The following is a 16332-nucleotide window of genomic DNA, read 5'->3' on the forward strand; positions in this document are numbered from 1 at the left end:
TCCTGTGCTCTTTCCAGTTCTCCCTGGTTTTGTCCTTTTTCCATTCCCAGAATGAATGTTTCTTGTCTCCTATCGCTTTCCTCACTTCTTTGGTTATCCATGCCGGGTCTCTAGTTCGGTTCTTTTTGCATCCTTTTCTAAATCTGAGGATATACAGATTTTGCTCTTCGCTCACCGTGTCTTTGAATAATGACCAGGCTTGCTCTACAGTCTGGGATTTCTTTGAGTTGCTCCTAAGTTTCTTTCTTACCATTACTCTAATCGCTTCATAGTTTCCTTTCTTGAAGTTTAAAGTTGTCGCTGAGGTTCTCTTCCCTTTTGATATTCCAACTTCAACTTTGAACTTGATCACGTTGTGATCGTTGTTTCCCAATGGTCCCACTACTTCCACTTCCTTTGCAGGTCCTCTTAGCCCATTGAGGATGAGGTCCAGAGTGGCATTTCCTCTTGTTGGGATAGTTGAAGTCTCCCATAACAATCGTGTTACCGCTTTTGCATTCTCGCCTCATCTCGGCTTTCATTTCTTCGTCGCTTGCCCAGGTGGACGATAGTACAGGCCCATCTTTATCTCGGGCCCATTTCTTCCTGGGATTTTAACCCATAGTGATTCCAATTTGTCGGTCGTCGCCGCTATGTCCACTCTGGTCGAGTGCATGTTATCCTTTATGTATAGGGCTATTCCTCCTCCTTTGTGACCTGACCTGTCTTCGTGATAAAGTTTGTACCTGGTAGTACTATGTCCCATTTGTTTTCTTCATTCCACCATGTTTCAGAGACTCCAATGATGTCTCGGTTCTTATTTTTGGCCATAACTTCTTTTGGCCATGACTCCCATTTTGTTCCTTAGGCTCCTTGCATTAGTATATATGCAGTTTAAATCCTGGTGTATTTTTGTTTTTGTTTTCTTTTGTTTTTTGTTATGTTCTTCTTATCATCCTCATCTCGAGCTGTCAGCTCTTGTTTTTTGGCCATTGTGTCTTCCCCCTGTGCTACGTCCTTCTTATCCTCCTCTTGGTCTGTCAAGTTTTGTTTTTTGCCCGATGATTCTTCCCAGCATTTTCCCCTCTAAGTATCTTCTCAGGATACCTTTTTCCGAATCATCGACACTTGGTCGACTGTCGGCTTTCCCCTTCTTCTTAGTTTAAAGCCTGCTCTATTCCTCTTATGACATTGTTTGCTAGAAGTCTTGTTCCCGATGAACTCAGGTATAGTCCATCTCTCCTGAAGATCTTGTTTTTGCCCCCAAAACGTTGTCCAGTTCCTCACGAAGTGGAACCCCTCTTCCTCACACCATCTCCTCATCCATGCATTTATTGATTATAGTTCCGTCTGCCTCTTCACATCTGCCCTCGTTATTGGTAGGATCTCCGGAAACACTATCTTCTGAGTCCTCATCTTCAACTTCCTTCCCAGAGTCTTGAACTGTTCGATCAGTGCATTCCTACTGTAGTCTCTCCTGCTGACATCATTTGTCCCGATGTGGATCATCACTGCAGTCTCTTCCATCTCTGCTCCTTCTAGGATCCTTTAATTTCTGTCGACGATGTCCTTTGTTCTTGCTCCTAGTCGATCCTCTCTCCCTCCTGCTATGTGGCTATCTACTTGCCTTAGGATTGCCAGGGAAACTCCTGTCACTAGTTTAAAACCTGTTTTAAACCCTGCCACTAAAACAAATGTACCTATTCCTAAGCCCAGGAAGCTGCCCATTAACTCTGTTCCCAGTACTAAGAGCAGACAGGCAGGGCAGAACAGAGAAGGAATGGCAGAGGAGAACAGAATACCTGTTCCAAGTCACTATAATCCCTTTTATAATATTAATAATAATAATTTTATTCTTATATACCGCCATATTCAACGAGTTCTAGACGGTTCACATCAATTAGGTTAGGATCCGCATTGACATGCAGATTTACAACAATTTATCAGATTTACAACAAATTTAGCCGAACTTGGCAGATGAAGAAGGATGAGGGGAGAAGAGAGGGGAGAAAGAAGCGATCGTGAAGGAGGAGATGAGCCGAGCGAAGGGCCAGGCGATTGCCGGAAGGGGATGGTTAAGGGTCTTGTTTGCTGAATAGGTGAGTTTTGAGTAGTTTTCTGAAGCCGAGGTAAGTGGGGGCTTCGAGTATCATTTGGGCTAGCCATGGTTTCAGCTTGGCTGCTTGGAAGGCAAAGGTTTTTATAAATCAGCTGTTAATTCTCTAGCTAAACCTTTGGTCAAGAAATCTGAACCAGTAAGGGTTAAGGAAAAGGGTGGAGCTGACAGGCAGAAGTGACTAGAGAAGGAGTGAAAGTTACCCAGCAGCATAAATCAAGGCCAGCTGAGAACCCCCACAAGCAATCAGGAACTTGGAGGTAAGGGAAGGTTGGCAGCTCCCTGACCCACAGCACTGGCAGACTAGCAAAACGTTGCTTCCCAAGCAGAGGCTAAGGGAAAGGGAAAAGCTCCAGGAGCAGGGCTTGCCAAAGGCTGCTTCAGAGGATAGCCTGTATCCAGATTCAGAAAGTGAGGAGTCTCTCATGGAGGTAGAGGGAGACATCTCTGAGAGAAATGACATGGACTGCAGCCCTGAAGCCTTGGACTGTATGTCTGATTGCAGCATGAGTCAGCGAGGTACTGTGTGGGGGAGGGGAATGAAAGTTTGTTTTGTGACAGTGGTCTAATGTATTAGGAAGGACTGTATAATGAATGAGTGTTGGAGGTGTGAATGTGAGGTTTGGTTAGTAGCAGAAATTAAACCAGAATCCCTGTATGCCAGCTTAGTGAGTGGGGGAGGGGTATTGCTAACTAACCTTAAAGGGAGAAATAAAGCCCGGAGTGGATTCAGTGACCTGACATTGCACAGCCCTGATAGTGGGAACTTTGGGAGGAGAATCTTAGACTGTTAAAACAAAGGGTGGATGGTTCCCAGCCCCTGCCCCGAGATAAAGAGGGTAGTGGGGGCATTTATAATTCAGGAGGGTCAGGTGGGGAGAACTTCCTGACACAACCAAAGGCACAAGACAGTAATTGTTCCAAGCCTAAGGAGAGTACAGCTACACTCTGATATTTGGGTCCAGGATCCGAAGACTGCCCAGAACTGTTAAAGCCTGGCAGCATATCGAAGAGAAAGAGAAATCCTGTTTAAAAGGAAATAATTTTGTGGGTTTTTTTCTTTCTTGAATGCAGCATGGACTTGCTATAAAAGAGAACTTTTGTTTAGGATAAATCTTTTCCAAGCCCCATCAGCCAGTGTGGCTATCTTAGAACCAGTGCCTTTGAACTGGGTAATAAAACTTAAAACTGGCAATTATTTGTGGAGTTTTTTTTCCTGCTGTGTTTATCCCAGAGTGACCCTCCAAAGAGCGCTAATATGTGCGCCTGGGGCGGGAGCCAGGTTGCCAGCGCTAGGCTTACCCCTGGCCCCATCACAATTTATATATACTGATGACATTTTATTAGTTTATAGACTTTCCCCTCTTAACTTGGCTTGGATCCTTTACGAGATTATTTGAAGAATATCGATGGGTGATTGAGTGAAAATAAATTAGTTTTAAACATGTTCAAAACAGTTGCCTGCTGTATCTCAAGCAATAGAGCAACACCACAGTTAAAAACGTCATTTAATCAACATTGTGTAAAAATGGTAAATAGTTTTAGGTATTTGGAAGTATTAATAGATTGTCATTTAAATTTTGAGGAAGAAGTTTTTACAGTAGGGTTTGGTGCATTGAGGCAGCTTAGAACTATTCAGAATTTGTTAGATGAGAATTCGCTATATATCCTAATATAGTGGTGCCTCACACAACGGACGCCTCGCACAGTGCACGCTGCGCACAACGAACTTTATGTCTTGATTCGTACAACGAACTTCGTTTCACACAACGAAGTCGCCCGAGCTGCATCCTTCCGCGCAGGCACTGCGCTTAACTGCCCTCTCTCCGCCTGGCTCCCTCTTGCCCCCCCGACTCCCCGACACGATCGGGGCAAAAAGGAGCCCAAGCCCTCTTGCCCCGCCGATTCCCCAACTCCCCGACAATATCGGGCCAGGAGGGAGCCCAAGTCCTCCTGGCCACGGCGACCCCCTAACCCCACCCTGCACTACATTACGGGCAGGAGGGATCCCAGGCCCTCCTGCCCTCGACGCAAACCCCCCCTCCCCCCAACGACCGCCCCCCCCAAGAACCTCCGACCGCCCCCCCAGCCGACCCGCGACCCCCCTGGCCGACCCCCACGACACCCCCAACCCCCTTCCCCGTACCTTTCTGTAGTTGGCCGGACAGACGGGAGCCAAACCCGCCTGTCCGGCAGGCAGCCAACGACGGAATGAGGACGGATTGGCCCATCCGTCCCAAAGCTCCGCCTACTGGTGGGGCCTAAGGCGCCTGGGCCAATCAGAATAGGCCCTGGAGCCTTAGGTCCCTCCTGGGGGCGGGGCTTGAGGCACATGGGCCCAACCCGACCATGTGCCTCAGGCCCTGCCCCCAGGAGGGACCTAAGGCTCCCGGGCCTATTCTGATTGGCCCAGGCGCCTTAGGCCCCACCCGTAGGCGGAGCTTTGGGACGGATGGGCCAATCCGGCCTCATTCCGTCGTTGGCTGCCTGCCGGACAGGCGGGTTTGGCTCCCGTCTGTCTGGCCAACTACAGAAAGGAACGGGGAAGGGGGTTGGGGGTGTCGTGGGGGTCGGCCAGGGGGGTCGCGGGTCGGCGGGGGGGGCGGTCGGAGGGTCTTGGGGGGGGCGGGCGTGGGGGGGGGGGGGGGTTTGCGTCGAGGGCAGGAGGGCCTGGGATCCCTCCTGCCCGTAATGTAGTGCAGGGTGGGGTTAGGGGGTCGCCGTGGCCAGGAGGACTTGGGCTCCCTCCTGGCCCGATATTGTCGGGGAGTTGGGGAATCGGCGGGGCAAGAGGGCTTGGGCTCCCTTTTGCCCCGATCGTGTCGGGGAGTCGGGGGGGGCAAGAGGGCTTGAGCTCCCTCTTGCCCCGATCGTGTCGGGGGGGCAAGAGGGCTTGAGATCCCTCTTGCCCCGATCGTGTCGGGGAGTCGGGGGGGCAAGAGGGCTTGAGCTCCCTCTTGCCCCGATCGTGTCGGGGAGTCGGGGGGGCAAGAGGGCTTGAGCTCCCTCTTGCCCCGATCGTGTCGGGGGGGCGGGGGGGGCAAGAGGGCTTGAGCTCCCTCTTGCCCCGATTGTGTCGGGGGTGCCAGGGACCACACGGAGTCACCCACCGTACCAAAGCGCAGGTATCGGTGGGTGGCTTATTTGCGGGGGGGTGCCTTATTTTACATTTTTTTCTAAAAAGGGGGGGCTGTCTTATTTGATGGCCCTGCCTTATCATCGGGGAAACACGGTAGAAAAAAAAAAAAAAATGAACAGTTAAGTCCCAGTTTTTGCCGCTGAGACTCTGCCCTCTCTCACTGTAAAATTAGACTCTACTTAGTCTGTCTTTAAATTTAAAAAATGTGTGTTGTTTTAAAAAACAATTATGTTTTTAGATGTATCTAAATAAAAATAATAACCAAAAATTTATCTTTTTTTATGTCATCAGCATATTTTATGCTACAGAACGAATTATTTTTTTTAACATGTATTGTTATGGGAAAACGCGTTTCACATAACGAACTTTTCGCATAACAAACTTGCTCCTGGAACGAATTAAGTTCGTTGTGTGAGGCACCACTGTACATGCTTTTGTTCTATCAAAATTGGATTCTGGGAACCTAGTATTTGCAGGAATAATAGGACAAGTAAAACGTTTACAAATGTTGCAGAATGCTGCTATTAGATAAGTTACATATTAGTATCATGTGACTCCCTTATATTTAAAATTTCATTGATTACTGATAGAATACATAATTAAGTTTGAGATCTTGATGTTAGCTCATAGAGCATTGTTTGAGCTGCAACCTCCATATCTTTTGAGTTTAGTATTGTTTTATGCACCTAGTCAATTAAGATAATTGAATGACAACAGGGTAGCCATACCGCATATTTCCAAGACCCATCTTATCTCAATGAGGTATTTTTCTATCTGGTATGTATGTAGTAGCTTACCATTGGAATGGAGAAAAAAAAGAATCTTTATGAAATTTTAAAAGACATTTAAAGGTCTATTATTTTCAATTGGCTTTTTTTACATTGATAGGATTAGAATTTGTTGTTACAATCTGAATAGAAGTATTATAAAGTATGTGTAAATTCTGTTATTTAGTATAGATGTGAGTGTTTTTTGTCTTTTGTCTCTTTCCTATTTTAAATGGAGTTTATTTTATTATTCTAATTGAATTATTCTGTTAATCACTTTGATCCTAATTTGGTGGTTTAAGCGGTATATAAAGATTTTTAATAAACATAAAAATGTGCACATAAATGTTTCTGCATGGATCTAAAAAGAGGGTGTGGCTATGGAAAGGGCACAGGCAGATCAAGGGCATTCCTGGAATTTGGGTGCAGTGTTATAGAATATGGCAGATCCATGCCTAATTTAGGTGTGAAGATTTATACCAGATTTCAGTTGGTGTAAATCCTTGCACCCTAAATTAGGCATAGAACCCAGCTCTAAGTGCTAGTCTATAAATGATTCCCAAATCAAAGGACCATTTCTAGAATACTTAGGGGCTCATAATAGAAAGAGAAAAACATCCAGAAACCGGCCTAAGTCAGCACTTGGGCGATTATAAACGAAAAACGTCAAAGTGCCGATAATTGAAACGGGTTTTGGACGTGTTTACAAATGACCTAGGCCTTCATAGTGCCACTGAATGACCATAGCTAAATGGGGCGTGTCAGGAGGAGTGTCGAGGGCAGGATTTGGGTGGGACATTGGCAGGCTTATACTTAGTCGTATTGCATGTATAACCGAAAGTTATACAGCACAGGATCAACGGAACTTGGACGTTATGACTTAGACCATTTAAAACATGCTCTAAGTCACAAAAAACCACCTAAAGTCACCAGATAAGCACTGCAAACACTTAATACAGACCCCCACACACTACCCCATTGATCACCGACCCCCCCATAAAAATCATAATCACACCTTTAAAATTCAGCCTCCAGACCATCATCACCTGGCAGCCTGGCATAGGAAAGCCTAGTCGTCCTGCACAGAGGCATCTTAAGCCATCTTGGGGGTGGGTTAGGGATCCATGGAGAGGAGGCTCCATGCCCATAAACCCATGTAATCCATGCATTGATACTGAAACACGTGCACTCCCCTATATACCCCAAAACCCTTTTGTACTGGCATATAAGTGGCTCCTGCAGCCATACGGGCTATTAGGGTGGTAGATAAGTGGTTCTAGGGGATTCTGGAGGTGGTTTGGGGGCTCACTGTGACCTATATGGGAGCTGTAGTGAGATGATGACATGGCATGATGTCACCCTTTTTGTGACATGGCATGATGTCACCCTTTTTGTGAAGTTCACAGCAGTGCCCTGTAAGGTACCCCACTATTTAGGTGCCATGTCTGGATGTTCAGTCCATCACTTTACAGACCCCTCCCACATCCCACATCTAGGCGTTTTTGCCTTGGATGAAAAGTTGGACGAAAATGTGGTATAAAGATAGACAATTTAGCGACTTGGATGATCAGATCAGCAGGACGTATAATTAGACGATTTTCAAAAGGGAAAAAAATTTGGACATATTTTTCCAAAATGTGTCCTAAGCTGTTTTTTACTTTGGACAACTTGCAACTTAGACGAAACGGACTTAGACGTTCCTTTCGATTATGCCCCTCTTAGCGCTTAGGGCTCATTTTGTTTTTTGGCAGCCAAATATGGGCACTGTTTACAGAATCTAATCTTAAGGGTTCCTACTTCAACCTCCAAAAGCTGACTGAATTATTAGCTTAATACATACTTCTTGATGGTTATTTTGAAAGATTTATATTCTAAAATATTGTGCAGCATTTATTTTTATAAAAATGCTACATATTTTAGGAATGGTAGCCCAAATGAAAAAGAAACTTACATTTGTAAGGAGTATAACTATGGGTTACTTTTACAAAGGTGCGCTAGCTTTTTTAGCGCGTGCTAGCCGAAAAATTACCACCTGCTTAAAATGAGGCGGTAGTGGCTACGACGTGCGGCATTGTAGCACGCGCTAAGCATGTGCTAAAACCGCTAGTGCGCCTTTGTAAAAGGAGCCCTATAAATCGGTTTTGGCATAAACTGCATTCTGAATGTAGTGCCAACTTTAAAATGTCAGTTTTGGTACTCTCCATTCAAATAATGGTTAAAAATATGAAAGAGGATATTGAAAGGGAATGATTTACTCCTGACTGCTCACCTCCTCAAAAAATCTTGTATTTATATTCTAAGTCTTAGCTATGTTTTATGAAATTTGTGGAAAGATATCATCTGGAGTACAATGGTGAGCTTTGACTGTTTTCAAGGAGGCTAATATATTACATTACATTACATTACATTTGTGATTTCTATTCCGCCTGTGCCTTGTGGTTCTAAGCGGATTGCAATTAAAAGAGATCAGGACAATACCGAGAGAATTACATTACAACGATTTAAGTAAATTACATGTTGTGGTATAGAAATACAAGTATAAGATATCTGGATTTATCGATAGAATAACTTGACAGGGTTCAAGTAGTTACAAGGTTCAGTGGGGAAAACAATATAGGCAACTGAAGAAAGGTACCTAATTTTGAAGGAATCAGTTAAGTGGATACCTAAGGGAGATGCTTATTTAGGAGAAGGTTAAATGGATATAATAAAATAAAATTAAGTAGAATACTAATAGAATCCTAAGATTTTCCTGACCCTCTTGTTCTGTGGTATATTGACCTTCAAGGGTGAGACAGAAATAAACCATAAACACAACAAAACCTGAAAGAGCAGGAATAATCAGAAGAAAAATGAATAGTATAAAAGATAAAATTGATATTTGTGGCATTCTGTGAGATTGTTTTGGCAATTTTATTTAAAAAATAAATTATGTGCTGCTGATGAAGGGTGTACACTTTAAATTATGTTTTGCAGTTGTTAATTGAATGTGTGCACTAAAATAGCAGACTAGCAGTTTACACTCACCTTCGGTGTGTAAGGAAGCTACCACTGACATGTCCGGAGCCATCACATCCTGGAGTGGGACATGACATACCTTCAGTCTTTCCTGACTTCCAGGAGAATTGAGAACCATTTAAGTATCCATCTTTTTGCCTTTTAGCTGCTAATGGACATCCGGATGCACTGCGATGAGATGCATACTTCCCTGTTACATGTCCCTGGCCATCACAACCAGGAACTGGACATCTGAATAGAAAAACAGATGAGATAAACATTAGTATCCCACTATGCTCTCTTTGATATCATATGTATAAAAGTCTAAATGGGTTTATATGAAATAAAGACAGTTAAGTTTTATAGATCAAAAATCTAAGAGACTTTATATACAAACAATAAAATCTGTTAGTTCAGTATATTCTGACAAAAGGCTGTTTTATTCTAAACAGTATTTGTAATCAGTAATTGTATAGGAAAAGAATACCCCTTTATATAGGGTTAAAACTTAAAACATATGGAAGGGCATTTTGGAAAGGACCTATAGAGGGGAATTATAACATTAAAGTCAGGACGTGTGGAATTCTTACACTATTTTACAAGAGGCTAGGGCTTTGCATCTTGGAAAAAGAGATGACTGAGGGAAAATATGTTTGAGGTCTACAAAATCCCAAGTGGTGTAGAATGGGTAAAAGTGAATCAATTTTTTTCTCCAAGGACAAGCAGGCATGATATTCTCAAATGTAGGTTATATCATCCACTGAACCCAGCATGGACAATCAAAAGTGTACTTTCACTTTAAATCTTTAGGCTGTCCATACTAGTGCTGCCCGATTCATGATTCGAATCGATTCACCGATTCGAATCAGGTGAATCCTTTCGAATCGGTTCAATTAAAAAAAAAAATCGGCTTCTCCCTGTGCCTTACTAAATCAGGAGCAGCAGCGCTGCCTCTTGCTGGCTGTCCACTTCCGCTGCCGCTCCTGCTTTAGGGGGCGAGGCTCAGTCGGGAAGTGCTGCATAGGCCTTTGCAGTGTCCTCCTGCTTCCCCCCTGGCCTCCCTGTATTACCTTTAGCTAATACGGCAACCTGTTTTTGATCAAGTGACCAGTGCCGGTTCCAGCATTTAAATCCCCCTTTTATTGCGCTGTTTTCACTTTCGTTTTCATAGCGCTCAGCCAAACATGCTAGTTCAGTTCTGCTCAAGGTAAGGACGCTTTCCCTGTATTATCTACTGGTCTCCCAGCTTTTATTTCTTGGCTTGGTTACCTTTTTTCTTTTCAGCGTTATTGCTCATTAAACAGTGTTTTTCAACCGAGGTTTTTATATTTTCTGTGATGTCCCAGCGTATAATTTTAACTTCTCTGGTTTACCTTGGGCTTCTTTATCTGTCTGGTTTGTTTTTCTCGATGGTCGAGTTTTGTTTTTTTAGGTTTTGTGTTTGGCTCCGTTCCCACTATGTCTCCATCTTTCTTTCATTCTACTCACTGCTTCATTTGGTCCATTTAGCTTTCCTTCCACTTAACGTATAATTGTACAAGTTACTTTGTTGTGCTCTGCAGGTTCATTGATTCCATATCTCACAATGTTTGTCTTTACAGTTTGTTTTAAGGCTTATTCATCTGCTGGTTTCCAGTCTGTCTGGTCGTTTAATATTATGTTTTCCACAGACTGCATGGACATTTCATCTGGTCTTGTGTTATATACACTTCAGATTCCTTTTTAACATCATGTACATTTGTGTTTTTCAATTATGTATTTACATATTTTTTAACACATGATTTATCTCATATTTCATATTTAATGCTGGCCATTGATTTTAGTATTGAGTTTGCTACACTTTACTGGTTAGAGGCTATAAAAGGGGTGAGAGGCTATAAAATAAACCCACCAGGATGTTTGAAAACAAAAAAAAAGCAACACCCAATTTGGCAGGAAAATCGAATCGAAAAATCGATTCAATAGGCTGAATCGAATCGAATCAAAAATTTTTTTCCTGACTCGGGCAGCACTAGTCCGTACCATGCTCATGGTGCTTTCCTGCTAGAGTGAAGGAGCAAAAATTCATCCGTCTCCTCACAATCCCCACAGTGAAGTGCATATTTCATCCTCATCCCCGCAATTTTCAACCCCATCCACTCCCCGTCTTCAAAGTCTTAATTTTCTTCCCCATGTCTCCCCTTTCAAAGCAGAAAGCAATTTTATGAGCCTAGGGTATTGCAAATAAACATTTAAACCTAAATATATATAAACACTCATAGGGAAGTTAGAAAAGAATGCCATCGTTCACAGTCATTACAGTTGGTGATTCCTCAGAAGCATGCCTTGGCATCGCGATCCGTGATGCCTTGACACCCAACTCAACCAGCACTTAATGTACTCTTGCCAACATCAGTACCAGCACCATCACTGTAAAACCAGCTTTGAGCACTACTGCAGCAAGAACTAGCTGGGTTTTTACAGTCACACCCTGTGCAAGTTCTGCAACTTAATTCCCAGCCTCAGTCCAATCCAAGCAACAGACATGGAGTTATTCTAAGCATCGATCTTGAACACTTCAACGTCAAGTATCAACATCTAAAAGGCACTTGATGTATGCATTGCCATCCAGGGAGTGGAGTACACCCTCTCCTCAACGTTCCTCATCACATTCTTTATGCTCCTCTCAATGCTGTACTTCTAGAAGAGCTGACATTGAGGACCAGGGCCGCCATCAGGGCAGTACTACCAGTCCTGCATTCAGGGGCCCGGAGCTGACAGGGGGCCCGGGCTCCCCCAGGGTCCTAGGCAGTGTTCTAAGGCAGGGGCGCCAGTAACTCGCCAAGGCAAAGTGAGTCGATCACCCAGGACTCACTTTGTCTTGGCGATCTAATCTATCGGGCCGATCAGTCCTCTCCCCGACGTCAATTCTGCAGTCGGAGAGGAAGTTTGGGCCAGCCAATCGCTGCCTGGCTGGGTGGAACAGAATTGACGTCGGCGTCAGCTTTGGGGCCTGTTATCCATTGGTGGGTCCTGTTCCCCGATGGCAGCGGCAGTAGCAGTGGCTTGGGGAATGGCAGGGAGAAAGAAAGAAAGGGGGCAGGCAGGGAAACAGAAGGAAAGAAGAGAAACAGAAAAAAAGAAAGAAAGGTCAGGGAGAGAGGAAGAAAAAGTTGGGGGAGAGAATGAGGTGTGGAGGAGAGAAAGCATACAGGCTGATAGAAGGGAAGAAAGATTGGATGCACAGTCAGAAGAAGAAAGTGCAACCAGAGACTCATGAAATCACCAGACAAGGTAGGAAAAATGATTTTATTTTAAATTTAGCAAAGTGGAGGCAGTATTACCACAGTTTTCAAAGGAATTTGCCCAAATAACTTAATAGTTAACTGGGTAAATTCCCAGAGATGAAAACTTCCCTTCACTTACTATGCACAATTCTGAATTTATATCTGCTGTCTATATTTTACAATATGGTCCCCTTTTACTAAACCGCAATAGTGGTTTTTAGCGCAGGGAGCCTATGAGCGTCAAGAGCAGCGCTGGGCATTCAGCGCAGCTCCCTGCGCTAAAAACTGCTATTGTGGTTTAATAAAAAGGATGGAGGGTATATTTGTCTATTTTTGTATGGTTGTTACTGAGGTGACAATGCATAGAGTCATCTGCCTTGACCTCTTTGAAAAAAACCCAGAATAGGAATGATAATTAACATTTTCTCAACGTATAGTGTGCTTTGTGTTTTTTAATTTTATTGTTGGTAGATCATTTTGACTTGGTCATTTTAAAGTAGCTCACAAGCTCAAAAAGTTTGGGCACCTCTGAGCTAGAGCGTTGAAACTGTGTATTTCTATTTTATCCCCCCTTTTACAAAACTGTGGAGCGTTTTTTAGCGCCAGCCGTGGTGGTAGCAGCTCTGATGCTCAGAATTCTATGAGCGTCAGGGCTGTTACCACTGTGGCTAAAATCCACACTACAGTTTTGTAAAAGAGTGAGGGGTTAGTTTGTGATGACATATTCCATACTAGGCGAAGGTGTTTTCTGTGTTCTGTGTGTTCGAAAGACATGGTTTTCTGTTAGAATTGATGGTGTAGGATTGATTGGTCTGGCTTGTTTAGTTTTACAATGGGTGTATTGATGTACTGCTCACTGCAATATGTAAGATGCTGCCTTTTCCTAGGTACTCATGTGTGACGTGTGGTTTGTTACTAAAAATCATGTTTTTCTTTCAGATGGGGGGTGCCAAAAAATGATGGGCCCCGGGTGTTACATATGCTAAGTATGCCACTGTATGTAAACATACCAGAAAGCTGGCGTAGCAAAAACTTTAAGTAAATTGTTATTCTTCTAAGTTTTGAGTATTTAACACTCCCACAATCTCACGGGCACTCGTTTCAAGTTTCAAGTTTATTGAGATTTTGATTTAAACGCAATATCAAATATTTTCAATGCGTATAACAAAAATAAATTTTGGGAAATAAATAAAACCATTTGAACAATAAACATACAAACATATCCATAGGTGATTAAAATTACATAAGGAGTACAAGGATAAACTACATTTGTTTAAAAATGCGTTCTCCGCGCCTGCTCATAAATTTGTTGACTGGAAGGATCCAGCAATGTGGCCAGATGCCATTCAGGACAAAGACAGAGAAAGAATTCTGCAATTTGGATTAATGATGGAAGATGATTTAAAGCAAATGGCACAGTCTATGAGTAAAGATCTTGACGGACGTTCTTTTTATGAATATCTCCTCTATGCCAATATGTCCTCTATGGACATGAGAAGATTTTACGGGACTGGCTTAGGTGGAGCATTAGCAGAAAAGTATGTGTGTATTCGGCCCATGGAAGAAGGGGGGGCGTCGGGGGGGGGGGGGGGGGGGGGCGTGGGGGGCCCAATAGGATTGCTCAGTAAGGGGCCCAGAAATTTCTGATGGCGGCCCTGTCGAGGACTCTAATTCTGATTAGCCTCTACACTCTTTTGATGATCTTCCAGAGATGTCTGCAGATGAGTCCTATAGGATATTGTTGGATCCTTCACCTCTTCCTCCTTGATGCAGATCCCCACCTGAAAGTCTGTCCTTTACCAACTTTATTAGACAGTTGGGACAAGCACTGCCTATTAGCATGGAGTCTGAAGAGAAGCATCATGCAGAGCTCATGGAGGTCTTGGACTATGAAAAATGGCCTAAGGATTGTATCAAAGTCCCTCTGCATAAGCTCATGAAATAAGCCCTATTTAAAAACTGGGAAACACCTCTATCTGTCCCAGTAGTTCCTTTAAAACTGGACTCCTTATGCAGAATTCAAACTTGCCCTGGATTTGACAGGCCACAGCTTCAATACCAGTCCTTAGTGGCTGAGTCTACCCTGAAATGTGCAAACAGGTCATACACATAAGCTAGCACACAACCAGGCAGAGAAGGGAGAACCCTAGGCAAGTTGGCAGGGATATATTCCAAGGGACAATACTTGCTAGTAGAATCCTGCTAAATCCACTGCTTATTTCTAGGATAAGCAGCATAAAATCTGTTTTGCTACTTGGGATCTAGCTAAGTACTTGAGACCTGGGTTGGCCACTGTTGGAAACAGAATACTGGGCTTGATGGACCTTCAGTCTGTTCCAGTTTGACAGTTCTTATGTTCTTATGATATAGATGGCCAATGAATTATAGCTCCATGATGTTGGATTCTATGTTAGGATTCACCGCCCAGGAAAAGGATCTAGGTGTCATTGTTGAGGATACTTTGAAACCATCAGCTCAATTTACGGCAGCAACTAAGAAAGCAAATAGAATGTTAGGAATTAGGAAAGGAATGAAAAACAATTAGGAAAGGAATGAAAAACAAAGATGAAAATGTTATAATGCCCTTATATCACTCTATGGTATGCTGCACCTATGTGCAATTCTGGTCGCCATATTTCAAAAAATATATAGCGGATTTAGAAAAGGTACAGAGAAGGGCAACAAAAATGTTAAAAGGGATGGGATGACTTCCCTATAAAGAAAGGTTAAAGTGGCTAGATCTCTCCAGCTTGGAGAAGAGTCAACCCAGGGGGGATACGATAGAGGTCTATAAAATAATGAGTGGATTGGAAAGGGTAGATGTGAATTTCCCTGCTCCTGTGCAAACTCATTTTCACATCCTGGAGAGTTCTTTTCCTGTCCTCATCTGCACAAGCCTCAAGCACTTTAAAATCATAAGTATTTGAGGCTTTTGTAGTTAAGGCAAACTTACAGGAATGGGACAGTGATAAAACTCACAAGGACAGGACGGGGGAATTGAGTTCCTGAGGGGACAGGAAAAAATGTGTTCCCGTGTCATTCTCTAATGTGAAGCACTTGTTCACTAGTTCCAAAAATATTAATTAGGGGGCATGCAATGAATTTCTAATCTAATCTGAACTTCTATTTGTGCGTCACATATACCTATATAGGCTCAAGGTGACATAAAGAGAGGAAGGTCGTGGGAAGATGGGGAAGGGGAGAGGAAGGAATGCAAGTGGGTGGAAGTAGAGAGGGAAAGAGGAAGGGAGAGAAAGGGGAGATCAAGTGTTGAAGAGATGGGTTTTCAGTTTCTTCCAAAATATGGTGTAGTTAGGTTCTGTTCTGGTCATTTCTGTGAGGTTATTAGAAGTTTTTACTCCTAGGAAGGTGAGCATGGAGTAGAAAACATGTTTGTATTGAAAGTTTTTCGTGGATGGGAGAAGCTACTAAGTAGTAAATTTAAAACAAACCAGAGAACATATTTCTTCACACAATGTATAATTAAACTCAGGAATTCGTTGCCAGAGAATGTGGTGAAATCAGTTAGCTTAGCAGGGTTAAAAAAGGTTTAGATAATTTCCTAAAAGAGAAGTCCATAGGCTGTTATGAGATGGCTTGGGGAAATCCACTGCTTATTCCTAGGATAAGCAGCATAAAATATTTTATACTACTTGGGATCTAGCTAGGTACTTGGGACCCGGGTTGACCACTGTTGGAAACAGGATACAGGACTTGTTGGACATTTGGTCTGTCCCAGTATGGTAATTCTGATGTTCTTAAGAAGTGTAAGCTTAAAATATTTAAATCCTGCAACTGTTACTGCATTTCATATTTTTATAGGCTTGGATGTGGAAAAGGAGTTCAAACTAATAAGATGCTATGACAGTCACAAGAGCACATAAGAGTTATAGGAGGGTAGGCCTGGCCAATTGTGATATCAAATTTAGAATGGAGCATGGCAGAAGATCCTTCCATTTCTTGGAATTATAGAATAGTGGATATATGGTTAGATGAGATGCCATTCAACCAGACAGGTTCCCAATTTTATTTTCATGCTGAAGTACAAAAGATAACTTCCCAGTTAGC

At 43.1% G+C, this 16332-nt stretch overlaps 1 protein-coding gene across 1 annotated transcript in view; it reads right to left on the reverse strand.

Annotated features, from left to right (window-relative positions):
- MYT1L (myelin transcription factor 1 like) overlaps window positions 1–16332 on the reverse strand; it is a 612659-nt gene that overhangs the window by 138363 nt on the left and 457964 nt on the right. Inside the window, exon 19 of the mRNA XM_033939893.1 lies at window positions 9029–9250. Coding sequence (XP_033795784.1) covers window positions 9029–9250 — 222 coding nt within the window. The remainder of the gene's footprint in view (window positions 1–9028; window positions 9251–16332) is intronic.

The sequence above is a fragment of the Geotrypetes seraphini genome, chromosome 3 (genome assembly GCF_902459505.1).
Source record: "Geotrypetes seraphini chromosome 3, aGeoSer1.1, whole genome shotgun sequence".
Lineage (NCBI taxonomy): Eukaryota > Metazoa > Chordata > Amphibia > Gymnophiona > Dermophiidae > Geotrypetes > Geotrypetes seraphini.